At 54.9% G+C, this 26,989-nt stretch overlaps 1 protein-coding gene across 4 annotated transcripts in view; it reads left to right on the top strand.

The window, feature by feature from the left end:
- SH2D3C (SH2 domain containing 3C) overlaps positions 1-26,989 on the top strand; it is a 31,739-nt gene that overhangs the window by 595 nt on the left and 4,155 nt on the right. The window contains exons 2-8 of one of the 4 annotated variants that reach the window (XM_065878412.1): positions 1,579-2,056; positions 13,381-13,420; positions 20,494-20,622; positions 21,744-22,198; positions 23,501-23,625; positions 25,137-25,660; positions 26,585-26,700. In XM_065878412.1, coding sequence (XP_065734484.1) covers positions 1,579-2,056; positions 13,381-13,420; positions 20,494-20,622; positions 21,744-22,198; positions 23,501-23,625; positions 25,137-25,660; positions 26,585-26,700 — 1,867 coding nt within the window. Of the gene's footprint in view, positions 1-1,578; positions 2,057-4,097; positions 4,194-13,380; positions 13,421-16,455; positions 16,537-20,493; positions 20,623-21,743; positions 22,199-23,500; positions 23,626-25,136; positions 25,661-26,584; positions 26,701-26,989 lie in introns of those variants that run through there. The other 3 variants (XM_065878413.1, XM_065878415.1, XM_065878414.1) reach the window with 3 other exon arrangements.

Genomic DNA, 26,989 nt, shown 5'->3' with positions numbered 1-26,989 from the left:
TAAGCAGTGACGCTGGGACCCAGAGCAACTCAGTGAGGGGCCACACCCACCCATCACTTCTCCCCCAGGTTGGTGATCCCTTCCTGGTGCCAGCAAACTTCAGTTTCCCCTGATTCTTCTGATCTGACAGCACAGGGCAAGGATTATGACAGATGAAAAGACTGAGACCAAGACACTTGCCTGAGGTCATATGGGGCTACTGAGCAGGGCTCAATCTCAAGTTCCTGGACTCTGGGCCTCAGTTTCCCTCCCGGCCCCACTACTGTTTCCTCCAGACCCCCAGTCCCCAGGGGACAAAACAAGCAGTGCTGAGAAAGAAGGCAGTCGTTGGCACAATTTCTGCCCCATGGCATAGCTTTCTAAGAGCAGAGCCTCAGCATCTTCTGACAGCATTTGTCAGGAGGCAGAGAATAAGACCAAGTGAGGGGGCCGGCAGGACTGGGAGGAAAGCCCCAGAACACTGACCCCAGCAATCCAGAGCCCTGGGCCCTTGTCCAGGCTCAGCCTTGCTTCGTGACCCTGGGCAAATTCCTTCCCCTCTCTGGGCCTCAGTTTTCTGTCTGGTCAGATGGGGGCGTCCCACCGATATATTCCATCATGGTTGTGAGGACCTGAGGAGGCACAGGATGCCGAGGAAGTGGCAAATGCCAGGGTTTTTCCTTTTTGCTTATCTGGAGGCTGTAGTGAAGTCAGTCAGATGGTGGTGGTTGCGAGGAAGGGCAGTCTCACAGCTGGGGACGGGGAGGAGGGAACTCACATGCACCCCCGCGGAAACGAGGAGATGGTATCACCCGAGCACTGCTGCCTGAGTCCCAACACCAGGCTCAGCTGACAGGAAGGACGGAACCGCAGGGAGTGGGACCCTCAGGCTCCCGACAACCCCCTTCTCATTTCACCCTCACCTCAGGGGCACAGAGCCTCATTCAAACGCCCCCTGCCCACCCCAACACACACGTCTCTCTCACACACACACACACACACACACACACACACACACACACACACGCTTCGCCTCCCGCTGTGTGACCTCAGGCAGGTCATGTCACAGCTCTGAACCTCAGTTTCCTCATCTGGAAAATGGGGGATTAAACTTGTGTCCTGGAGTTGTGTTGAGAATTCAGTGAAGTAATTAATGCATGCAGCATGTTTGACAAATGCAGAGGCATTTATTGTGATCATCATCACCTTCATTACTTCTTATGGAGGTTACTCTGTGTGTCAGCTACCAGGCTAAGCATGTTATTTACATGCTGAGTTCATGCTTTTCTTCAGTTCTCCCATTGCCCATAGGAGACGGGTACTATAATCTCTATTTTACTGTTGTGGAGAATGAGGTTCACAGAGGACAAGTGACTTGCCTAAGTTCACACAGCTAGGATGTGGAATTCAAGGGATTCAAGCCCAGGGCTCTGCAATTCCAGAGCTGCCATATTATACCATAACAGTTAGAGGGGGTGTCAGTGAAACTCCTAACCCTCCTTGGACCGTCAATGAGTGGAACTGCGCAGACATTTTATTGTTATTATTATTAGTGCTGGCAATATCATTAACTTCTTTCCCTCCCCTTCCCACTGCCAGAGTTCTTCAAGTTCAAGGGCTTTGGGAGTCTCTCCAACCTTCCTCGGTCCTTCACTCTGAGACGATCTTTGGCCTCCACCAGCATCCGGCCCCATCTGGAGGCTGACACCTTTGACGCCACACAGGATGACATGGTGACAGTCCCCAAAAGCCCCCCGGCCTATGCCCGCTCCAGCGACATGTACAGCCACATGGGCACCATGCCTCGCCCCAGCATCAAGAAGGTTTGGGACCAACAGGCCACCCAGGAGGCCCAGGAGGTTGGCCCTGAGCCCCATGTGGTGCCCCGAGGGCTGCCTGACCCCTCAGGCTTGGAGGCAGCCAAGAAGGTGGTGGTGGGGACCGATGCCGCCGTGGAGGACACCCCAGCAGTGGGACCCAACCCTTCAGCAGTGGAAGTGGGCCCCATGAGGAAACCTGAGGACCCCAGTGCAGACACAGAAGAGGAGCGAGACCCCAGGAACGTGGTCTCAGAAAGGTAGGTGCCCATCAGGGGAGGGTGAGGGCAGGACCTGCGGGGATGGTGTCTCCAGCCTCCTACCAGTAGATCCTGGAGAGGACCCCCCAACACACACATCTGAGTAGAAACAAAACAAAACACACACACACAAACATACCTACACATTAACCAAGTGCTTACTATAGACCAGGCACTGTACTTAGCCCTTCACTTGTAATTAATTCTCAGGAAAAAAACAAAAACAAAAACAAACAGGGAAAAAACAAACAAACCCAGGGGGAAGATACTGTTATTTCCATATGACAGAAGAAGAAACTGAGATTCAGAGAGGGAATGTCATCTGCCCCAGTCAGGGTGCACATCAAGCAAATGACAAGCTTAGGACTTGAACTAAGACCCACCCCCGCCCCCCACGCCCACCCCAACTCCAAAGCCCTAGGCAGCCTCCAGCATGGGCCCTCAGCTACTGGGTGGATCCAAGCCCAATCACTGGATCCCTGCCCTGGGGCCCACACCCGAATCACCACCTTTAATTCTGCTGGACAGCATTGCTCCCCTTGATCTAGAAGACCACTTGTTAACTAACTTGGTTACAGCGTGTGTTGAGTTGATACAAAAATACAGATAGTGATGAAAAAATACAAATAGCTCTCATTTAGTCAGTACCCATTTTACTGGGTGTCAAAACAAATGTTACTCACTGAACACTCTGCAAAAGATTGTACTATTACCTGCCCCCTCTGCCCCCCGCCAATCTTACAGATGGGGAAACTGAGACTCAGCCAAGGTTGCAGAGCTGGGATTTGAGCAGGAAGCTGCCTGTCTCCAGTGGCTGCACACTTATCCACCACATTGTACCCACCATCTTCTAAGCCCTACAGCCATGTACTTCATGCCCTTGGGAGACCCCCTCAGCCCCCACCAAAGGAGTCCCTGGCTTTTCTTTTCTTTTTTTCCAGTTTATTTCTTTTTTTTAATTTATTTTTTTATACAGCGGGTTCTTAGTTATCTATTTTATACGTATTAGTGTATATATGTTAATCCCAATCTCCCAATTCATCCCACCACCACCCCTGCACCCCCAGTCCCTTGCTTTTCAACCTTCAGAGCCTTTGTCTAAACCATACTCGTCAGATGTACCTATTGAAATAAAGAGGGGGAAAAAATCTGAGCAAAAGTAACTCTAGGGTTGGTTCTGGAACCTCTCTTGAGTGACTGTGCCCTGAGACACCAAGCACAGCTTCTGTTTGCTGGGGTAATTGGTCCTTCAGTGGGGAGCAGGACCTTGTAAAGCTGCAGAGTGAATCCGGTCCAGACGCTGCCTCTTACTGACTGCATGACCTTGGACAAGTCTGTTCCCTTCCCCAAGCCTCACTCTTCTCATCTGATAAATGGGCACAACGATAGCACCTACCTTGTAGGGTTGTGGTGAGAATTCAAGAGTAACATACTTGTAAAATCTTAGCACAGCGCCTGACACCACAAACAACTCGGTAAATGGGAGTGCTTACGTTTATGATGAATAAAACAAATGCTTTTCCACCATCTCTGGCTGCTCCAGGCTGCCTTCTCTTGCCATCCCCTCTTAAATTCGGCCTCATTCGGGTGTGGAGCAAGGATTGTATGCAGGATAGCGGGCCTCGTAACTCCGGGGGCGTTCTGAGGTAACCAAAGTCTTAGAAGCCAGCTGAGGGTTTGCTGAAGCGGGGCGGGGCGGGGCGGGGCGTGGTGAATGGGCGTGTGCAGGGGCGTGGCCTTCCCATGCGGCGCAGGGACTGTTGGGGAAGCTGGCCTCGGAGTGGGGCGGGGCGAGGCGGAGGGGGTGTGCTCGGGGGCATGTCCTTCCCGCTCCGACCTGACAGATGGGGTAGAGGGCGGAGCGAGACAGCAGGCGGAGGGCGTGTCCGAGGCGGGGCGTGTCCTTCCCGGAGGGAGAAGTAGGCGGTGGAGCGCGCCCAGGGAGGGCAGAGGGGCGTGTCCGAGGCGTGGCCTACAGTCCAGGCTCCTCCCCAGGAGTCCTGCTCTAGGCTCTGCAGCTCCGTATCCTGAGAAAGGCGGGAGCCGTCGGGCAGAGGAGGTCCACGGGTTGCAGGCCGCGAAGACAGGGAACTATGACTGCGGTGGGCCGAAGGTGCCCCGCACTGGGACCCAGAGGGTGAGTGACCGAGCTGGGACCGAGGAGGGCCGCCGCCCGGAACGGGAGTTGTCTGAGGGGGAAATACGTGCCCCTGGGGCAGCTGACAAACCTGGGTGTGAGTTTAACATCAGGGACTTTTAAACTTTCTTTTGGTGTAACTCTATCCCCAGCCTCTCCCGGCACAGGTTGGGCATCTTCTGGTCACAACAGTACCAGAAGAGAGGCACTATTACGATCTCCAGTTTTCAGATGAGGAAAGAGAGGTTTACTTGCCCAGTTTGACACAACTAGTGAAAGTCAGAGCTAGGGTTTAATTCCACCTTCCTGGACCAGGCCCTCAACGACTAGGCAACCCATTCCCCTCCAGCAGGTATTGAGACACCTTGAGAATGCCAAGTCTAGGACCCAGCCTTCCTCCTCTGTGGGCAGAGATGGTCCTGGCAGTGCCTCTGGCATCAGGCCTGGCTTAGAGCTAAAAAGAAATAGGGAGACTCTCCCTTCCCCGCCTTATCATCTGGAGTGTCCAGGGGTCCTGAGGGGGGTGGGGTTAGCAGATCAGATTGAGCCCTTTCCTGGTGCCCTGGGACCCAGTGTCCCACCTGCTCTCCAGGCCAAGTAGGAGTCCAGGAATTGAACATTTCTTCTAGGAGCCTGTGAAGCCCAGATCTGTGCTGGAGTCAGGCGACCTGCTTTGCCTGTGTGATCTCAGGCTTGTCCTGCCCTACTCTGGGCCTCAATCTCCCCAACAGCCAAGATGGGCCTGGGATGGTCTCTGAGGATCCATCCAGCTTGGGAACAAGGGCATTTGAGAACTGCCACTGAGTAAGACTGGGAGCCTCATTCCTGAGTGTCCCAAGGGGGTCATCCCAGTGGCTGTTCAGGGAGCAGCGTAAGCTGGGGAAGACGTGTCCCTCCCCTACCCCCTGGGAAGCAGGTTGCACCTGGAGCAAAAGGAAGGAAGGGGAAGAGGTGAGGCTGCAGGAGTTTCCTGGTGCCCTGTTCCCTGCTGAGATCATGGGGGATGCAGAGGAAGGAGGGAGGAGGGGCCGATAGAAGGGGAATGAAGGGCATTTAGCTCCCAAAAAGGAGAGCACCAGCCCAGTCTGCTCCCATCCCCTGGCACCCTTAGCCTTCTGCAGGGAAATAGTGGGTCCAGAAAGCCCTGACACTCTACCTTCAGTCCATGTTATAGAGGAGGAAGCAGAGTCTCAGAGAGGGAAGGGAGGTCCCCCAACACCCCACACCCACACACACACATAGGAATTGTCAGGCCAGGGTCCCACCAGAGGACAACTGGCTGGCCCTGCCTGGAACACTCAATGGGTGCCATCTACCACATTTTACCAGCGAGGAGACTGAGGTTCAGAGAGAGAAAGGGACTTTCCTGGGGTCACAGAGAGATTAAGTGTCAGAGCCTAGATTTGATTCCGTCTTGACCAACTCCCAAGCCCAAGCACTTAACCACTAGGCCACATTTCACCTCCTGCAAGTAAAAATCTCAGAGCTGTCTCTACCATTACTTCAAATGACTTCCCATACCCCCCTGAAAAGGCGGTAATAGGAGCCCATTTTTCAGATGAAGACATCGAGGTTTTGTGAGGTTAACAACTTGCTTCAGATGACACAGTTGAGTTGGAATTTCATTCATTTTAATAGTTACTGAGATGCAGCTATTCCTAGACATTCTTCTAGGTTCTAGGGAGACAGCAGTGAGCACAGCAGACAAAACCCTGCTCTCAAGGATCTCCCATTCCAGTGTGGGGGAGACAGATGATAAACAAGATAATGAGTTACCCGGTCAGCCAGAAGAGAAAAGCACTACGGAGAAAGATTCAGATCAAGTAGGGGAACTGGTCTTGGAGGGTAGTGGCTGGTGGTAGCAATTTAGGAAGGTTAGCCAGGAAAAAAGTCTCAGGGAGAAACTGATGTTTGAGCAAAGGAGATGAGGGAACAGACCCTCTTTTTTTTTTTTAGTTGAAATATAGTTGATACGCAATATTATATTAGTTTCCAGTGTACTGGGAACAAACCATCTTGATATCTGGGGAAGGGTATACTAGGCCGAAGGAATAGCAGGTACGAAGGCCCTGAGGTGGGAGCATCCTTGGCACGTTTGAGGAGCAGCAGAGAGCAAGGTGGGGGCTGGGGAGAGGAGTGGTGGAAATGAGGCCAGAAAGGAAATGGGTTCAGATAAGTGAGGCCTGGAAGGCCCGGCAAGGACCTGGCTTTGACTCTGAGCGAGTTGCAGCCGTTGCTGGCCTCAAGCAGAGGAAGGCCCCACTCTGACTTATGTTTTACGAGGACTTCTCCTTTAAGGAGGATTTGACCGCAGTCCTACTCATTCTAAAGTGTCTCACCTGAACATCCTTTCCTGCCTCCCAGAGACCCAGACCCCTCCACTCCACTTCCAGGGCTGTTCAGAAGGAAACTGAGATGTGGAGAAGGGAGCACCCCGGCCGGGGGCACCCTGTGTTGCCCGTGCCCCAGCCCTGGTGCCAGGCATTGAGAGCAGGCCAAGACCCCTGTCCCCACCCCCCCACCATTTCCTTTCGGAATGTTGATTCCTGTCCAAGAATTCCCAACACTCCCCAGAGTCCCACGACCCTCTCGGCCCTGCAAAGTGACGTCAGCTGCCGGGCATCTGGTAGTGATTACCCACGGTGGGGGGGGGGGGGGAGGGGGCTGTGGTGGGCTCAGCCCATTCAGCCTCCTCAGACTCTGGGCGGCTGGTCCTTGTCTTCCAAAGGGGCCCAGCTGCTCCTGGCTCTCATTTCCTGTGGAGACTTTCTCATAGCCCTTGAGACCCCCAGACGCCTGAGGCTGTGGGAACTGCGCTGGCTCAGGAAGGATGGATGGTCCCCCCACCAACCCCAGCTGGAGCCACATCCCCTCAAACCCTTAGCGGACTCTGTTTACAGAATGCTGGACGTATGTGGCGTGAGAGCTGGGGAAGAAAGGGGTCGGCTACGTCAGCGGCTCAGAGGCCCACTGCTGACTGTCTTTACAACATTGAGAAACCCCCTTCCCCTCTCTGACCCTCAGTTTCCCCATCTGTAAATTGGGGACAATAACAGCACCTGCTTCACAGGGTCATCGTGAGGACTAGACAAAGTAGAGCATTTAACCTGGACCTGGCCCGAGGAAGTACCGGTACACAGGATGCTCAGGCGATCACCACACCCATTTGTAGAAGAGGAAACTGAGGCCCAACAAGGGGGATTCGCCCAGGGTCACACAGCCTCCTCCCTCCCAGCTGAGGGCCCTCTTCAGAGCCCCTGAGGGTCTTTCCCCTGTCCATGCCCACTTCATTTCCTCTTCCTCATGTTGATTCTGGGTTCCTGGTCTGGTTGGAATATTCTTTTTCTTCACTTTCCCCTCCCCAGTGTCCCGCATCTCCATCCAGGAGCAGTCCCCATCATCTGGGGGAGCCTCCCTCGGGCAAGGAATAAAGCAGAGCCAAGCCAGGTCTCGTCTGAGCAGCTCTGTGCCTTGCTATAAAGCGGGGCTTCTGCACAGGCATTCAGTCGTCTTCCCCATTTGCTCGTCTCCAGCAGCTGTTAAGTCTCAGCAGCTCTTGGGACTCAGACTCCTCAGCTCTGCCCTGGGATGAGCGACCCCTGATCTGTCCTCTCCTCACAGAGCTGGGACCCTTCCTGAGCTCTGCTGGGGAGCTCACCCCTGTCAAGAAGACTGAGGGTGCAGAATGGCAGAGAGGAGGAAGGACGTCTCCAGGATGGTGGTGGCCCATCGTACAGGAGAGGGGGCAGGGCAGAGGCTAAAGCCAAGGGCCTTCCTGGCAGGGAATCCCAAAGGCCTCTTGGCTGGGTGTCCCCAGAGAGATGGGGCTTTCCACCCCAGCTGTCCCTTCTCAGGGTCTTTAAGGACTAAGGAGCGTAGAGCAGGGTTGCTTCTCTGCCCCGGGTGAGTGAAAGTCGGAGTGAAGGAGGGAGGGTATCTTCAACCCAACCCTCCGGGAGGAGCAGCATGGGAGATTTCATTTGGGGGGGGGGTGGTGCTGGGGCAACGAGAGGAACCACAGGGGCTAAGGAACCTTCCACCTTTCCTTCTCATAGGATCCTTGCAGCCCCTCTGGGAAGACAGTTAAAATATGCCCATTTCACAGATGAGGAAGTTGAAGCTCAGAGAGGGGAGGGCAGGGGGAAAGCTGGGAAGCATGAGGCAGACGTTGGGGAAAGCTCCACTCAAGGCCATATGACCACACCCCAGGGAGCAAAGTGGGGGACAGACAGAGGGCAGCGAGGCTGCAGGGCTCTGTAGGGCAAGGCTGCCTGTGGTGAGGGAGGGCCAAGGTGGAACAGGATGGCAGCCTCTCCTCCAGGGTCCCTGGGGGAGCCTCGCCCTTCCCTCCTGGCCAGGATGGAGACCCTGAAAGTAAAGCTCAGACCGAAACCTGCACTGGGGAAATAAAGGATAATGGACTCTAATGACTGATCATTAATTCAATTAATTAAGCTAATGTATGCAATAAGTGGTACTAGTTATAAGAACAAATCAGCTAATACAGGCAATGAAAGGGGTTGGTTATTTAAATAATTAATGCAGCTGATTAGTGGAACTGATTTAGCTCAGTTGTCACTATTATTTATTAATTGATTTCACCACTAATATTAGAGAGGAAGTGCCTTTTAAATCCATAAAATAAGAAATTAATTAATTAATTAATGGAGCTGAGTTTTTTATTTTTTTTAAAATACAGTATTTCAGTTTTATTTTATTATTTTTAACTATTTATTTATTTATTTATTTATTTTTGGCTGCGTTGGGTCTTCGTTGCTGTGTGCGGGCTTTCTCTAGTTGCTGTGAGCAGGGGGTACTCTTCGTTGCGCAGGCTTCTCATTGCAGTGGCTTCTCTTGTTGCGGAGCGCGGGCTCTAGGCACACGGGCTTTAGTAGTTGTGGCTCGCGGGCTCAGTAGTTGTGGCACGTAGGCTGTAGAGTGCAGGCTCAGTAGTTGTGGCACACGGGCGTAGTTGCTCTGCGGCATGTGGGATCTTCCCAGACCAAGGCTCGAACCCGTGTCCCCTACACTGGCAGGCGGGTTCTTAACCACTGGGCCACCAGGGAAGCCTGGAGCTGAGTTTTTTACGATGGAAGCTTTGATTCCTGGATTTGATCATTACAAAGGGAGAGAGAACATTCTAGAAGTTTCCAAGCAAACTGAGATCTGCAGGCTGAGTAGGGATTACTCTGACTCTAAGGGAGAGAATTCCTCTAGGCAGAAGGAATATCACGTGCAAAGGTCCTGAGGCTGGAGCGGGTAGAGCTCTTTGGAGGAAGTGTGAAGCCTCAGTGCATGGAGGACCCTAAGGAAGAGAGGAGGGGTGGCTGGCAGGGGCTGGGTCACAGTGGGCCGACCCATGAGAACTAGAGTTTGTCCTCAGGATTGCAGGGGCTGCTGTGACATTTATTCATTCAAAAACATCTTTACAGGGGCTTCCCTGGTGGTCCAGTGTTTAACACATCGTGCTTCCACTGCAGGGGACACGGGTTCGATCCCTGGTCAGGGAACTAAGATCCCACATGCCACGCAGTGTGACCAAAAAATACAAAACAGAGCAAAACATATTTATAGGGTGCCTGGCACCATTCTAAGCAGAACCCAACCCCTGCCCTTGTGGAGCTGATGTTCTGGTGAGAGGAGATAGTGCATGGCAAGTCAGATGAAGTGCTACGGAGAAGGACGAAGCAGGGCGGGGAGGTGGGGAGCATTGAGAGGCTACACTTCACTTCCAGATGGGCGGCCAGGGAAGGCCTCACTGAGGAGGGACATTTTGGTAAAAACCTGAAGGAGGGAAAGGCGGGAGCTCAGTGGATATCTGGAGGGAAAGTATTCTCGCAGAGGGAACAGAAAGTGCAAAGGCCCTGAGGTGGGAACAAAAGGCAGCAAGAAGCCCAGCCTGGCTGGGGCAGCGTGAGTGAGGGGAGTGTGGTCAGAGCCAGTGTGTGAAGGCTGTTATGAGGACTTCAGCTTTTTAAAAAAATATATATATATTTATTTATTTTTGGCTGCGTTGGGTCTTTGTTGCTGCACGTGGGCTTTCTCTAGTCGCAGCCAGTGGAGGCTACTCTTTGTTGCGGTACGCGGGCTTCTCATTGCGGTGGCTTCTCTTATTGTGGAGCACGGACTCTAGGCACACGGGCTCAGTAGTTGTGGCTCGCGGCTCTAGAGTGCAGGCTCAGTAGCTGTGGCACACAGGCTTAGTTTCTCCGCAGCATGTGGGATCTTCCCGGACCAGGGCTCGAACCTGTGTCCCCTGCACTGGCAGGCAGATTCTTAACCACTGTGCCACCAGGGAACTCTGAGTGAAACTGGGGCTCACTCCAGTGGGCTGGAGCAGAGGAAAGTCTTAAGCTGACTCATTTTAATAGGATTGCTCTGGCTGCTGGGGGGAGAACAAGTCAGAGGGACACAGATGCAGGCTGGGAGGCAGTTATGAGGTGGTGGCCATAGTCTGGGCAAATGATGTCAGTGGGTGGTGAGCCAACATGGTCACCTTATGTCTTAGGAATCCTGGAGTGTTGTAGGGGGGCAGGGAGAGGTGATGGGTGCTGGTGGTGGCTCCAGGCCCTCAGCTTCCTGGGCCTGGGCCTCTGCCTGAGCACCCCCACTGGCTCTGGCCACCTCAGCCCACCTGCTCCTTGGGGCAGGCGCCCCCTCCCCAAGGTTCTGCTCCTGCCCAGAGTGTGAGGGGAAGTGGACAGGAAGCAGGAGGAAGTGCTAGGTAATCCCAGTGTCCTGGCCAATCTGTTCCCAGCAGTGGGAGGATTTCCGGGCCTAAATGGCCGGAAACACTGGGATGGGACACCTCACCCAGGAAGAGCAGGGTGGTGAGAGGGGGAGGGGTCTGTACTCCACCCCACTCCCAACTCGGCTGTTCAGAGAGAACCCAAACACCTTTGGGAGCCTGCTGGGGCCAGGCTGCAGCTTGAGGGACTATGGTTAGAGGTCAGCAAGGACTTTGCAGGAAGGAAGGCTAGCACCAGGGACTCTGGAATGTCAGAACAGGGAGGACTGTCGGACAGCATCTCAATGAGGAACCCCTGGCCTCAGGGGGAAACCCTGCATGGAATTCTGCCCTGGAAACATATACTCCACCCACAGTTTTTGTTTTGTCTTGTTTTTAGCTCAGCTGTTTTGGTTTTAAATTTATTTTATTAGATTTATCACATTTAAATTTAAATTTGGTGCTTCTGTATTTGAGGAAGCAGTTCCCTGATGTTTGACTTTCCTCCCTGTTTTGCAGATGGCAATACTGAGGCCTGTGCCAGCCAGAGAACCAGGGCCCAGCCTGACAGAATTAATAATAACAATAGTGATGAATACTGGTTGAGGGAATTAATAATAACAACAGTGGTGAATACTGGTTGAGGGTTTACTGTTCATACATTCCTTAAGCAATAAAGAGTTCTTGAGCTCCTACCATGTGCCAGGCACCGTGGTGGGGGCTCACCTGTGAGCTATCTATATAAAGTTAGTGCCCCAGGGGAGGCGTCAGGTAACTGAGTCAACAAATAAATGTAAAGTGATTGTTTCAGGCAGAGATTGAGGAAAAGAAAGCAGGGTTGAGGACAGAGAGTGAGGGACAAGGGACTATTCTTGGCAGGGTGGTCAGGAAAGGCTTCTCTGGTTGGGGACATTAAGCAGAGCACTAAATAAAGTACGGGGAGGGGCAAGCTGTGTGATGATGTGGGGTGGGGCAGAGGGCATTCCAGGCAAGGCCCTGTGGCAAGTGCAAAGGCCCTGTGGCAAGTGCAAAGGCCCTGTGGCAAGAACAGGCTTGGCAAGGAGGCCAATGTGGCCGGGGCAGAATGAGGGATAGAATGAGGGAGGGAGGCATATTTTGGGGGTGGGAATTGATGAGGTGGGCAGTCAGATACCACCAGGGCCACACAGGGCATTGTAGGTTGGGGAACACATGAGCCTGTTTGCACTTGTTTTTCTGGCATGAAAATGGCACCCTCTTTACTCTCACAAGGGAAGAAAAGTCTTGGTTTAGTTGATAAATTACATGGCCAGCCATTTGTAGACCATGGAGTGGGATTTAGATTTTGTGCTTTGAGAGATGGGAGGCTTGGGGGTGGTTTGTGCACCGAGATCTGCTTAGCTTTTCACTTGAGTGCCGCCTGGGTGGCAGAGGGCTGTGAGGGCAGACACAGCGAGAAGGCTGCTGTGTGCTCCACAGAGGACACAGAGGGCGTCCCAGATGGGGCAGGGTTGACACATGGAGAGAAGTGGTCAGGATCTATTTTGGAAGTAGAGCCACAGGATTTCCTGATGGATTGGGCATGGAGTGTGAGTGAGAGAGGAGATGCAGAGGACTGCAGGGTTTTGGGCCAAACAAAGCAACAAGAAGGATGAAGCTGACATCAACTGAGATGGGAATCGGATGTGGGGAGCAGGGGCGTGGGGTGGGGGGGATCGGCAGTCCTGCTTTGGATACGAAAGTCAAAATGACTTCAAACATCTGAGAGGAGATGCTAAGGAGGCAGTTGGGTTTCTGAGTCTGGTGTTGAAGGGGAGGTCCAGGCTGCATCGGAGAAGGGAGGGCCTTTAAGGCCGAGGACTGGGGGAAGTGGCTCACGGAAGCCCTCACGAGGAAGGGTGATATCTATTTGGCACCTGGGAAAAACAGCCACCCCCAGCCTCTGGCCTCTCCAGGCCCCATCCTGACCACCTCTTAGGGGAGGGGATCAATTCCGCAGCCAAATGTCACCAGCAATGGCACCATGATGTGCCACTGGGTGGGTCACTCTGCACTAGGGAATGAGGGTAGGGCGGGAGGAAAGGAGGCTGAGGCCCAGCCTGGGGCCACCAACTGTGGAGTCAGGGAGGAGGTGGGGAGTGAACACCAGGGGAGTGCAGCGTCCTGAAGCTGGTCGAAGATAGCAATTCAGGGAGCAGGCCCCGTGTTAAGCATATAACATTCATCAGCTCCCAGAGTCCTCGAGAAAACCCGAGGAAGCAGAGGCTATCATTACCCTGATTTACAGACAGGAAACAGGCTCAGAGAGGTGAAGGTACTTGCCCAGGGTCGCACAGCTGGAGAGTGGAGGAGTAGCCCAGCCAGCAGATTCCAGCAAATGCTATCAGCTGCAGTGCCCCCTCCTGCCTGCAGGTGGGCAGAGGCTGGCAGCTGGGGAGCCAGGCAGGGCTGGGAACACTCGCTTTTCTTCTCTCCTTCCAGGGCCACTGGAGAGCCGGAGGCTGGCGGGGACTATGTGAAGGTAAGAGGGGCCGGAAGGGGACACTGGAGGGCCCGGAGTCTCTTCCAGGAAGGGCAGAGTCCTTTTCTGGCCTGGTTAGGAGCCAGATCTCACCGACTATTCCCAGGAGGAGAAGGTCTAGGAGTCAAGGCAGCGTGTGGGGTCTGCTTTCAATCCCAGCATCTTCTTCTCATGCCTTCCATCATTCTTTCCTGGCCCCAAACTCAGGACTTCCCAATGTTTGTTACTACCAGACTCCATCCAGCTGCCAGCTGGACAGGGCCCCAAGGGTGGCTCCTTGCGAAGACCGGCTCTAACCCCATTTGGTCTCTGAGCGCGTGGTGCTGGTGCCGGGAGGTGGCAGCAGGAAAGGATGACTCAGTTCCTCATCACAGATAATGGGCACAGTCACATCGATCATGAGCTTAATTTGTCCTGGGCACTGGGAAGGTTGAAAATGCAGTTTTGAAATAATAACGATAACAATAACACGACATAACATTTTGAGTGCCTATTGTGTGCAGAGCCCTGTGCTGGCTGCTGGCACTGGGAGTCACTTCTGAGCTCTTTACATAAATGAGGTCTTTGACTTCTTCCCTCATCACTGGGCAGTGAGGGCTTTCTTGTGCCCATTTACAGATGGGAAATTTGAGGCCCAGAGAAGTGCAGTGACTTGCCCACAACCACACAGCTACTGCAGGGCAGAGCTGGGATTGCTGTCCCAAGTTTATTTGATGCCAAGACCATGGACAGAGCCCTTGGCCTTCCACGTGCTGGAGCACCCACCCTGAGCCAGGTCCCCTACCGAGTATGGAACACACAGCAGAGGGCAAGGAGCGCCAGGCCCCGTGTTCCAAGGGCTCCTGGCCCATGTGGGGACCAGGGCAGAACCACACAATGGTTTGATCGTGTGTTTTGTAATTTAGCAGACCCAAATTTTAGTCCCAGATCTGCCACTTATTTGCCACATGACTTTGGGTGTGTCACCTCTCTGAGCCTCAGTGTTCACCTGTATGAGATGGGGTAACAGTGGTGCTTCCAAACCAGGGTTGCTATGGGCTCAATGAGTCCATGCCCATGAAGGGGAGATCTGGGCCTGGAACAGAGCAGGCCGGGCTGGTTCCTGACCCCAGGGCATTCCATCACCCAAGATGCTGCCTGGAAAGCTCCGTGTAAGTGACTAGTAATGAGCTCTGTGGGAAGTGCTCACACTGCTGTCCCCCACCATCCCCAGAAGGCTCAGATAAGAAGCCATTGGAGCTCCAGAGGTAGGGGACGACTTTCAGCTCAGGAGCTGGGGATGGGGAGATCAAGGAAGGCTTTCTGGAGGAGGAGGCATTGAAGCCAAGCCATTGCAGTTGACCAGGAATATTCACCAACATCCTCTCTCCAAACAGAAAGCTGGAAAGGAGATAAAGATAAGCAGAGATGGGTGGTAGAGTGATCCAGGCAGAGGTAAGAGTGTGGGCGTGGTCAGAAAGCAAGCTTGAGTGAACCCAGGAAATGCAGCCCAGGGCTGTAGCAAGTTGAGCAGGAGCTGCTCCCAGGATTTGGGCCCTGGCTCCTCATCCCGAGCCCTGACACCACAGGGGGGACAGAGGCCTCAGGTAGAACCAGCACCAAAGCCAGTGGTGGACCACACAGGGGCATATTTCAGCACCCCATAAATCCCAGCTGCCTGGAAAGGTAATGAGATCCCCATCACTGATGGTAGTGAGATCCCTGTGAGGATTAGCTTTGTATTTTCCCCTTATTTACTGGGCTGAAAAATGTAATTTAAAAATGCTGTAAAAGAAATAATACCTGCTCACTGGAGCTGATTAAAGAATCCCTTGAAGTATGAACTCAAAGCAATGTTAGTTGTGGCTTCAAGCCTCAGAAGAGGGTGGAATCAACAGTCGGTTACCAAAAGTCCATTCCTGACCTTACGTACTCAGCTTCCAGAGCTCCAGGGTTTCTCAGATCGTGATGTGAGTACTTTGATTCTAAGGCAAGGATTCTAAAGTTCCAAGACCATAAAACTCCAAGCTCCATGCTCAGAGCTTCAGATGTATTTACAGAAAATAATCAAATATGTGAGACCTGGAGAGGTGGACTCACCTGCCTAAGGTCACACAGCCTGTCAAAAGGATTTGAACTCCAGGCCTGACTGATGCAGAGTCAGTGATGACTCCCTTTGTGCTGAAGAGCCTATGATTCTAGGACCAAAAGTCCAGATTCTAAGACACTAAGCTTGAAAACAATAACAAGCATTTATTGAGCACTTGTTTTATGCCTGGCAACTTACATGCATCAGCTCAGCCAATGCTAACGAGAGTTCAGTGAGGTCAGCACAGGTGTGTTTTCCAGATGAGTAAATCTGGGCTCCAGGAGAAGGGACTTGGTTGGGTGGAGGTGGGGCACCGCTAGTTGAACCCAGGTTGATTCCCAAACCATTGAGCCTTACTGAGTCTCTGCCCTCCCCACCCCCCCAAGTCTGTCAGTGGAATATCCCGCAATTCCCAGCAGAGTCCCTGATTCCAAATCAGAGATGAGAAATCCTGGGCTCTGGGAGATTTCCTGAGGCCACAAAGGATTTGGTCAAACATATACAGGGATTTTTCCAGCTTTAGATATGATTTAGTTCAAAGTCTCTGCCCGCTCCGGGTCAGTGAGGAGTGAGACGAGTGGGGGCGGCAGGACACCCCCCCCTCCCTTGCTGGCCCAGGGGTCCCCACCCCATCCTTCTGCACCCCGTGAAGCCCTCCTTGGCAGGTCCCCCGTTCAGCATCCCCAGAGTACAGGCTGCCGGGGCGCGCGGGGCTGGAGCTCTGGGGGCTAGGGGCGGGGAGCCGGGGGCGGGCGGAGGGAGGAACAATGGCCCCCTCCCCTCCCGGGGCCGGCAGGAGGGTGGGGTCTCCCCGCCCCGCCTCTCCGCTCCTCCCCCGACAAGGCGATGAGGTAATCGCGCCGCCGAGAGGCAAGCGCAGCCGGTGCCCAGCCCGGTCGGTCCCGCGCCCCTGCCCCGCCGGCAGCCGTCCCCCGCACAGTCCCGGCCCTGGCCCCCCGGCCCCACCATGACCGAGCGGTGCAGCCTGTGGAGCGCCCTGTCGGCCGCCGCCTGCTGCTTCTACCGCGGCTCCTTCGTGCAGGTGCAGGTGAGGGGGCGGCTCGGCCCCCGCCAGGCGCTCCGGGCTGGGACCCCTGGCCGCTGGCCCCCGGAGCCGGGGAGCCGCAGCCCGTGACGCCGCGCAGGGTCCGGCCAGGCAGGGGCTGCGGGCTGCAGGCTGAGGGCTGCGGGAGGGGGCGGGGTCGCCCCAACCTCACCTCTGGGCGCCCAGACGCTCCGCAGGGTGAGGGTCCAGCTGCCACTCCCGAGACTCGGGGCTGCGGAGGCTACCGTTCCGGTCCTGCCTCCTCTTCAGGATGGAGCTGAGCTGGGGCGTTGGGTACCTGGAGATGAGGTCCCCGGCGTCCTGCCGGTCCTCCAGCGAGCACTCCGGCCCCTGCGGCTGACCCGGGCAGCCTGACTCCCCATTGTACCGGGGGCGCTGGGCCGGGGTCCAAAGGCTGAGTGAGGGGTGGGAAGCTGAGGGGATGCTGCGGGTGCCGAGGCTGGGGCCAGAGCGCCTGCAACCCTCCTGCCCTCTAGGTGGGCTCGGGCGTGCTCCGGGCGCGGGTCTCCTAGCCCAGCTGGCCGGTCAGTGCGGGACGGCGCCGTGGCAGTGAAAGGGTTAAACGGAAGGGGGTGGAGGGGAGGACCCGGACCCCGCCTCTCTGCGGAGCATCATCTGGGGATGGCTTTGCTTAGGGTTGCGAGACTACTTAAGGGAGCTAGAGGGGACTTGCTGGGCACCGGCTGGTGAGAAGGGGTTAAGACCCTGACTCGGGGTCTCCGCGCTTTTGCTTCCCGAGCCCCCTGGGGGACGCGGAGCGCATCACCTCTGCGCTCCCCCAGGCTCACACACGCTCCGAGCCCGCCTGAATGACTGCCCCGCCGGCGGCTGAGCGCAGCATCCCCGCACCCGCCAATCAGGCGCTCGCAGGCCGGGAGGCGGTGAGATCATCTCTGGCCAATAGCAGTGCAGCGGGAGCAGGGATGCTGCATTCGCGCCCCAGCACCCACCCTCCTTGGGAGCTAGGGACCCCCGGGTCGAAGGTGAGGAATCACAGAGACCCTAGGGTTCCCTAACCTCAGGTGTGTGGGAGGACCAAGTTTGGCCCTCCAGGTTCTCCCTGACCATTGATTATGGTTGGAAAAGTGGAGCCCGGTCTCCCACCCACCATTTACAGATGAAGCTACCCAGGCCCAGAAAGGGAAACTGATTGGCTCAAGGTCATACAGTGGCAGGCAGAGTCTCGAAGCCAGGTTCTTTACCACAGCCCCTCCCCTTCTTTGCCCCCTGTCCCCCTTGCTCCAGCTGTGGAACTGGGGCAACTTCTCAATTGCATGCTCTTTGTCAATGAGGTGTCTCCCCTGTGACTTCCACTCTTCCCTCTCCAGGGTGTGGTGTGGTATAGGGGAGGGGCCAGGACCCTGAAGAATAGGGAACCCCATGGAGGAGTGTAGGTATCAGAGTTAGCTAATCTCAGTTCACCCCGGACCTCCCTGCCTTTCTGGGGTATTGGTTTCTACCCTGGGCGGGGGATGTACAGAATCCCCATTCTCAGGCCCTGCCTTTTCTGGAGCACCCATCTCCATCACCCACTCCCACCATCGGTCGCCAGAGCCCTACAGGTACCTCAAAGCCCAAATTTGTATGGGCCCATCCCCAAGCTGCTCCTGCCCCAGCCTTGCCCACCTTGGAGAGTGTCTCATTGTCCTCCCAGGCTCTCTACCTGGAATCCTCTCTGACCCCTCCGCCCTCTTCCCCACACGGGATCAATGGTTGTGTAAACACCCTTCCCCCAATTCCCATCCCCACACCCCACCCTCCCCTGCCATTGCCTGGAAAACACTAGGCCATCTCCACGCAGTGGATGGAACCTGCCCCAACACTTTAGAAACCTTCTGCAGCTCTGCTGTGGCCTCTGGGTAAACCCCAGCTCCCCAAGGCAGCCTCACAGCCCTGCCGCGCCTGCCCCTGCCACCCCCAGCCCTTTCGAAGCTTCTCCTCCCGCCCCCAGGGCCTTGGCTCTGCCTACAGGGCCCTGACTCTGCCACTGTCTTCCCAGAGCTCTTTCCTGCCCACCTGCCTGTCCCCACCCTGATGCTTTTGCTTGGCTCCATCAGGCCTCAGTGGAGATGTCACCTCTTCAGGGACTCCCTGACCAGATGAGGAGGGACATGCTCATCTGCTCCTGGAGCTCCCTGTGCATCTCTGAACATCCAGAGATCCTGGGGTTGCTTGTCAGTATCTGTGTGGCTCCCCCAGGACAGAGGCCACCTGTCCTGATGACCTTGGGCTCAGCCCCTGGCACAGGACCTGTCCCAGAGTAGAGGTTCAGTGTTGAAATAATGGAGTCAGAGACTCTAGATATCTCTGAAGCTGGGAACCAGGATGTCTTGGCAGCAGTGTAGACTGAGGTAAATCAAGGCAGTGGGAGCAGAGGGGTGGAGAATGGAGCAGCAGGGTTAGGCTCTGAGAACTGTGAAAGGTCAGAGGAGGCAGGGACTGGACTAGAGGACGCTGGACCCTGGTGGGGAGCAGGTCCTGGGGAGAGACTGCCCTTTAGTGCCCCCCTTCATCTGTCCTGCTGCTTGGCCAGGTCTGGGCCATATCTATCTGTCCTGGACCAGCCATCATTGCGGTCTGGAATTGGGGGAAGGGAGAGGAAGCAATGTTACATGTTCTGGCAGTGACAAGGACATCTGTGGGCTAGTTGCAGTGCTCTGGAGTATTGTCTCCTTTCATCCTCGCAATCCTGTGAAGCAGGTTCTGCAATTGTTCCCATTTTACAGAGGAAGAAACTGAGGCCTGGGGAACTCACAAGACAGCCAGGATTGGACTGGGCTTCATGGTGGGGGCACACCTGGCAGCAGGGGCTCCCCTCCCCCTGTTCTTAGGCCTCCAACCCCAGGCCACAGTAACCAGGAAACCAGGAATCTCCCCCTTGGGCAGGTGGAAGGGGGGGTCCTGAGCATTATCTCCAGTGAGTGACCTTGGGCTTCCCTGCTGGGCTGCAGTTTCCCCATCTAGCAAGGATTGCTTGAGACAGCAAGGAAGAAAGGGCTTTGGGAACTGTAGAGGACATCACAGGTGTCTTTAGGCAGGGGGGTGCTCTACTACCCTGTTTGTAGCTGCCTCCCCGATGCCCGTATAAGTCACTGTCCCAGAATGTATCCTCGTACATTCAGCCCTGTTTTTGTCCATGCTTTTGCCTGGGTACCTGCTGTGTTATATACGTTTAGAAATCCTCCCTCCCTCCACTTCAAGATCAGTTTGGTGTCTTTGGTGCAGAATGAGTGTTTGTGATTGCCATCTCCTCCAGCAAGTCTTCCTGGACCACTCCACCTGGCCCAGACTTCATCTCCTCCCTTTGAAAAGCTAGTCGGCTCTTTGCCGCTGTCCAGTGTTGTGGTGCTGACCTCAAATGCTCATGTCGCTTTTTAAAAATATTTATTTATTTATTTGGCTGCGTCAGGTCTTAGTTGCAGCGCACAGGATTCTCTCTAGTTGTGGCATGCGGGCTCAGTAGTTGCAGCGCACGGGCTCTCTTGTTGTGGCACGCAAGCTCTAAAGCGCGCTCTTAGTTGCCCCGTGGCCTAGCTGCCCTGCGGCATGTGGGATCTTAGTTCCCTGACCAGGGATCGAACCTGTGTCCTCTGCATTGGAAGGCGGATTCTTAACCACTGGACCACCAGGGAAGTCCCTCAAATGCTCATGTCACTTTTGCCTCCCCTCTTAGACTAGGAGCTTCCTTGAGGACAGGTTCATTTATTGACTTATCTACCCTGGCACATAGTTCAGAGCCTAGAACACAGTAGGCACTTTTTGGTGGATTTAATTGAGATTCCGTTACTCCTGCTGGGATAGGGACTCCTGCGTGAGGATCTGTGCCTAAGTGTTCCCAGGGTCCCAGGATGGAATGAGTTCACCTGGGGTGGTGGAGGTTGGGAGGGAAGGAGGAAGGGGCTTCAGTTTGGATGCCAACTTTTGCTGTCTCCTGCCCAGTTCTCCAAGGAGAAGTACATCCTGGACTCATCGCCTGAGAAGTTGCACAAAGAGTTGGAGGAAGAGCTCAAACTCAGCAGCACAGATCTCCGCAGCCACGCCTGGTACCATGGCCGCATCCCCCGTGAGGTGAGCAGGCCCTGAGCTGGGACCTCAGCCCTAGACCCACCGCCTCGGCCAGCCCCAGCCCAGAGAAGCTCTGACCAGAGAAGCTCTGACTATTGCTTGGTGGGTTCAATCAGAGTAGCCTTGGATGAGGTCTAGTTCTGCCATTTACTGACTGTGTGACCTTGAACAAGTCACTTCACCTCTCTGAGCCCCAGTTTCCTTATCTATAAGATGGAGGATAATAATAGTGCCTACCTTAAAGGTTGGTTGTGAGAATTAAATGAACTAGTGCATGTGAAGTTCTTAACACGATGTCTGACATGCAGTGAGCTCAATGAACATTGTCCTTTATGGTGGTGGTGGTTATTATTACTACGATTATTTTTACTGTTATTGTTATAGGTCTATACATCAGCCTCTTGTGTGTTTGGTCAGTGCATATCAGTCCTTAGGCTACTCAATTTTGACAAAGTTGAATTTCTGGGCTGAGGCTAATAGTCATCTGTTCCCTTTTACATTCATGCTGTAAATCTTTGTCAAGTATCAGCTCTGTCAGGTCCTGTGCTGGGCACCAAGGATGCAGATATAAGATAGGTGGTGGCTTCTCTTGAGGGCTGGTATCCCAGGGTAGGGGTTGACAGGCAGGCAGACCGTCAGAGCCCAGTGGGAGAAGTGCAAGAAAGGAGCACCCAGCAGGGAGTGTGAGCTGCCCCGAGGAAGGGGTGCTGAGGAGAGAGGCCATTGTGAGACGGATAGGAGTTCACCAGGTGGGCAGGATGGGAAGGATGTTCCAGGCCGAGAAAGTAGCTTGAGGTACAAAGGCCCAGAGATGTGCCAGAGCACTGGGTGTTAGGAGGAATGAGGATTGAGAATCCACTCTGCCCAACGTGAGATCTGAGAAGGAGTAGGTCTGAGACCTGAGTTTCAGATCATGGCGACCCCCATCCCAGGGTGTTATGTCCTCCCATGCCTGAGCCTCTGTTTCCCGGACCCAGGGCCTCTGGCTGAGTTGCACCCTCTGAATCTGGGTCAGAGGGTGCAACTCCCAAGCTTCAGCTATCTGTGTTCACTGTGTCCCCCAGATCCTGGGTCTGGCCCTCTCTGCCCCTGCCCTGCCCCAGCCTGACCCTTGCCTCCCGCAGGTCTCCGAGACCCTGGTGCAGCGCAATGGTGACTTCCTCATCCGGGACTCGCTCACCAGCCTGGGCGACTATGTGCTCACCTGCCGCTGGCGCAACCAGGCCTTGCACTTCAAGATCAACAAGGTTGTGGTGAAGGCGGGTGAGAGCTACACCCACATCCAGTACCTGTTCGAGCAGGAGAGCTTCGACCACGTGCCGGCCCTTGTGCGGTATCACGTGGGCAGCCGCAAGGCTGTGTCAGAGCAGAGTGGCGCCATCATCTACTGCCCCGTCAACCGCACCTTCCCGCTGCGCTACCTGGAGGCCTGCTACGGCCTGGGCCAGGGCGGTGGCAAGGCTGCCAGCCCCGCCAGCCCCTCAGGCCCCAAGGGCAGCCACGTGAAGCGGCGCAGCGTCACCATGACTGACGGGCTCACCGCCGACAAGGTCACCCGCAGTGATGGCTGCCCCGCCAGGTGAGTGAGAACCTATGCTAGGCCTCAGGCTCCCCATCTGTCAAATGGGCGTGTTGGTAATGAGAGTACTGGTGAGAAAGGGGAGGCCCAGTCACACGGGTCTGAGGTGCTATGACTGCCCTGGAGCCTTGGTGTGTGGGGAAGGACAGGAGGAAGCTCAGGCTGTGCTGAGTAGAAGTCTGGAGCGCAGGTTGCCATCCCAGCTCTGCGGCAACTGGCTGTGCACCCTTGGCCCTGGCATTCCTCCTCTCTTGCCTCCGTGTTCCTACCTATAAAAGGCCCTCACTCAGAAAGCCCTCTCTGGCCTAGCGGGGAGCCCTGGGTGCTGTCCTGTCCCAGGCAGGGGCCTGGTCCTTGTTGCCAGCCCACCCCACCCCACCAAACTAGGCCAAGGTGGGCATCAGGGCAGAGGGCTTTGCAGGATGCAAGCCATTGCACAGGGAATGGAATGTTCTCAGCGACATTTTTGATGACACCCAGTTGTCCGGGGCTAGGTGACACCAGGCACTGATCCCAGGAAAAGCCACAGCAGCCAATCGTTCCTGAGGCCCTACTGTGTGCCTGGCCCTCTCCTGGTGCTCTTGCACCCAACTTCAGTGACTCCCACGTCCCCCTGGGAGGCGGCTTCTGTCCATGCCCCCACTTTGTAGATGAGGAAATAGGCTTGGAGAGGGGCAGCCGCTTGCTAGAGAGTGGTAGGACCCAGATTCTAACCCAGGCCCTCAACTCCGAGGTCTGTGCCCCTAATTTCTATGGCCTCCCTGGCTGTTTGCAGCAAGACCTGCCATCCTGTGCCACCAGCACTTGGATAGGTCCCATCTCCCTGGGCCTGGGCTGGGTGCTGTCAGCCAAGGAATCACTGGTTGGATACCCTGTGGGGAGTAGCCACTTGGCCTGTGGTTTGGAACCAGTGATCAAAACGGTGCCAGGATCCACAGGCCATGTGTGCCCAAGGCATCCTGGGTATAGTATGGGAGCAGTGAGGAGGGGCCAGGCTGGTGGGCCTGGCTCCCTTGGTCTGCCCACCTTTCCTGCTAGCCCCTCTCCCCAGACTGTTCTGCAAGTTGGGGGCAAGGTTCCCAGGGAAGAGAACAGTTGTGCAGGTTGTGGACTGCACAAGCCTTTCCTCCTCTGGGCTTTAGTTTTTGTACCTGTCAGTTGGGAGGTTGGACTTGATAATCTCCAAGCCTTTTCTGCCTTTGAAGTTCAGCAGATCTTGGACGGAGGCAGAGGTGGGGTCCTAATACTAGCTGAGGACCCTGACCTCTGGGATCTCTGCTCATGAAGGTGTCTGCTCCACAGCACATCACTGCCCCACCCCCGGGAATCCATCCGCAACTGTGCACTCAGCATGGACCAGATCCCAGACCTGCACTCTCCCGTGTCCCCCATCTCTGAGAGCCCCAGCTCCCCCGCCTATAGTACCGGTACGTCCAGCGGAGGGGGTTGGGGCAGGTGGGGGGATCTGGTGGGAGTAGCCTTGTGTGCGCATGCGTGCACTATCTTTGACGACTTCTGGTATAGTGTGTGATCATGTGTGTTTCTACCTCTTTTCTGAGAGCAATGCCCTGCAAGAGTTGACACTAAAAACTTGCCAGCAGAACTATCGATGTTGACGTGCAAAACATATCCATGGCTTGTTCATTCTACAACGACTCATTGAGTCCCTGTCGGGTACCAGGCGCTGTGCATGTGGCTTCCAGTGCATTCTCCTGAATGTTACTGAATCTGGCTCCAGTGCTGTGAAGTGCGTGTGGTCAGCAACACTCAGCCCCCATTGGTCAAGTGCCTCCGTGTGTGGTGCTCTGCCAGGCCCTGCATCGGCTGGGACTTAATGCGTCCTGGATTCCAAATGGTGGGCTCAAACCGGACTCGTCATGCTTGCTTTAGTCTTTTAAATAGACTTTTTCAGAAAAGTTCTAGATTCACAGCAAAATTGAGCAGGAAGCACAGAGCGCTGTGCTTTTTTAAATACAAAGAAAATTTCTACTGTTGAAACATGCCACTAGTTCATTTCTGGAAGAAAACAAGTGTTTTCAACAGGCCATACTGCATATTGCCCACCTGGCAGGAAAAGCTCGCAGACAGAGGTGCATCCCGGGAGGAACCTTTGCTGGGAGACACTGTTGCCATGTTGCTGTCTATATGGGTTGTCACAAATTCTTCTCTAAACACGGGCCTGCCAGCTTGTCATAACTGCCAACTTGCCTTCAAAACAACACCCTTGGGTGTAAACGTTAAAATGCCTTGCCACAAATTATTTATCGGACAATTTCTAAGCAACGCGGCTCAGGGAAGTACCCAGGAGTGAGGATTTAACACCTGGTTTTAAATCCCAGCTCTATGCTTTGCTGGCTGGGTGACCTCAGGCAGGTCAGCTGGCCTCTCTGAGCCTCCGTTTTCTCATCTGGAGAATGGGGATCATAAAAGTACTGACGCACAGGATGTTGAGAGGGTTAAACGGACTAACGTGCAGAGAAGGATCTCGTAGCCAGTAAGAGCTCAATAAACATCACCTCTAATTTTGGATGATGGTTACTGTTTTGACTGGTATATCTCCAGCATGTCACCAGTTCCCAGGACACATGTACTCAATAAATCATTATTACTAATTCGTTGAGAAATAATTCCATACGATGAACTCCAGCAAGTGCTTAGCTTTTCTGAATCACGGAAAGCTCCTTCAAGTAGCTCCGTCGTTCCCCAAGGCTATAGCAGCCTTAGGGTAGGAAAGTGAGACTCCTGGGCTCCAGGTCATTTCAGAGTACCACTGAGAGCTGGTCAGTGGGCCAGAGTCTGCTGGGCTGGGCCTGGGTCCAGGGAGGTGGGGCTGTCACCCAAGTAGGGTGGATGGAGCCTGTCCTTTGGGAAGGGGGTGGGGGAACCTCACTGCGTGGGGAGTCATGGAAACTAGTCCTCTCTCTTTATCTCCCTGCAGTGACCCGTGTCCACACCGCCCCTGCCGCCCCCTCAGCCACAGCGCTGCCTGCCTCCCCTGTCACCCGCCGCTCCAGTGAACCCCAGCTGTGTCCTGGAAGTGCCGGGGAGTCGGACAAGGGCCCTTACTCCAGCCCCCCCCACACCCGCTGCGAGGCCTCCCCATCACCTTCGCTCAGCAGCTACAGCGACCCGGACTCTGGCCATTACTGCCAGCTGCAGCCTCCTGTCCGTGGCAGCCGAGAGTGGGCAGCAGCCGAGGCCTCCAGCCGCCAGGCCAGGAGCTATGGGGAGAGGCTTAAGGAACTGTCAGAAAATGGGGCCCCCGAAGGGGACTGGGGTAGGACCTTCACAGTCCCCATCGTGGAAGCCACCTCTTCCTTCAACCCGGCTACCTTCCAGTCACTACTGATCCCCAAAGATAACCGGCCACTGGAGATGGGCCTCCTGCATAAAGTCAAGGAGCTGCTCGCAGAGGTCGATGCCCGGACGCTGGCCCAGCATGTCACCAAGGTTGACTGCCTGGTAGGTGCTGGGTGCACACTGGGGCAGGAGGAGCACCTCCATCCTCTGGCTTTGGGACAGGGGTCAGGGTGGTGAGGAGCTGGCCCCAAATTCCCAAGTATAGCGAATGGGCCTGGATTCTGACTTCATGGCCATCCTTCACTTGCTGTGTGACTCTGACTAATCCCTTTAACTGGGCCCCAATTTTCTCCTTTAAAAAAAGCAAAAACCAAGATATTCCTGCTTCTTCCAGATGTCAGTTTGGCACTGGAACCGAGGAGTCCTGAAAGCCAGTGGCGTCTGGCTGCCTGGGACACTTTCTGAGCCTGGTGAAAGTCAGTCTGGCTGGTCCAGGGAATATAACAGGCCCGACTTCCCGTGTCCACCCCCCCTAGTGGACAAAACTCATTGCCTAGGTCCATAAGTTGTGAATGCCTGGGCCTTTGCTTTGAATGGATCTTGACCATCTAAGGACCCTGACTTGTTCTCAGTCTCAGTTCCTCTCTCTGAACTTTGTGGCCGGAGGGCACTGACTGCTTGGTTGCACTGGTCTCTGAGCTCAAGAAGCAAGAAAAGAAACAGTGCTGAGAGGTAGCTCTGTGAAGAGTGCTAGGCGTGAAGGGAGCAGCCTTGGGGTCTAGGCCCACTGTGTGACCTTGGACAAGCCCTTTCCCTGCCGGACCTCAGGTTTGCCTTCTGGAATAAGGGTGTCCTGGGCACCTCTGCCCCATGTCAGACACCTCTGGGCATTTTCCCATTTATCCCGCGTTTCACAGATGGGGAGAATGAGGCTCATTTTGCTCCATGTCAGAGGGTTAGCAGTAGAGCTGGAATTCAAACCCAGCCTCCCAGCCAGGCTGCCCTCCAAGATAAAGCTCCCTGACTCCCAGATGGCTTGAGCTAGCCGTGACAGAAAATTAATCAGCCCTCTGGGCGTCCTTGTAGGTTGCTAGGATACTGGGCGTTACCAAGGAGATGCAGACCCTAATGGGAGTCCGCTGGGGCATGGAGCTGCTCACTCTTCCCCATGGCCGGCAGCTACGACTAGACCTACTGGAAAGGTAAGGCGACTCACGGGGAACCCCCTGGGCTACCGCGCGGCCCTTCGCTGTGGCTGGCTGGCCAATCACAGTCTCTCACCCCGGCTCCCAGGGGTTCTGGCCACGCCCCCTATCCCATTGACCAATCGCTCCTTCTCCATATCCAGCTCCAAGTAATCTTGGTTTCCCAAAGACCGAGTCCTTTATCTCCGAATTCACATTTTGCATCCTCTTGACCGATCACAATCTGTGAGCCTTGGCCCTCTCATCAGCTCTGGCTTCTCTCCTTTTCTTTCTTAGAACAGCTTTA

The sequence above is a fragment of the Phocoena phocoena genome, chromosome 6, assembly GCF_963924675.1.
Source record: "Phocoena phocoena chromosome 6, mPhoPho1.1, whole genome shotgun sequence".
In the NCBI taxonomy this organism is placed as follows: Eukaryota; Metazoa; Chordata; class Mammalia; order Artiodactyla; family Phocoenidae; genus Phocoena; species Phocoena phocoena.
Note: the sequence above shows the minus strand (reverse complement) of the source record. Positions and strands in the feature narration are given on the sequence as shown.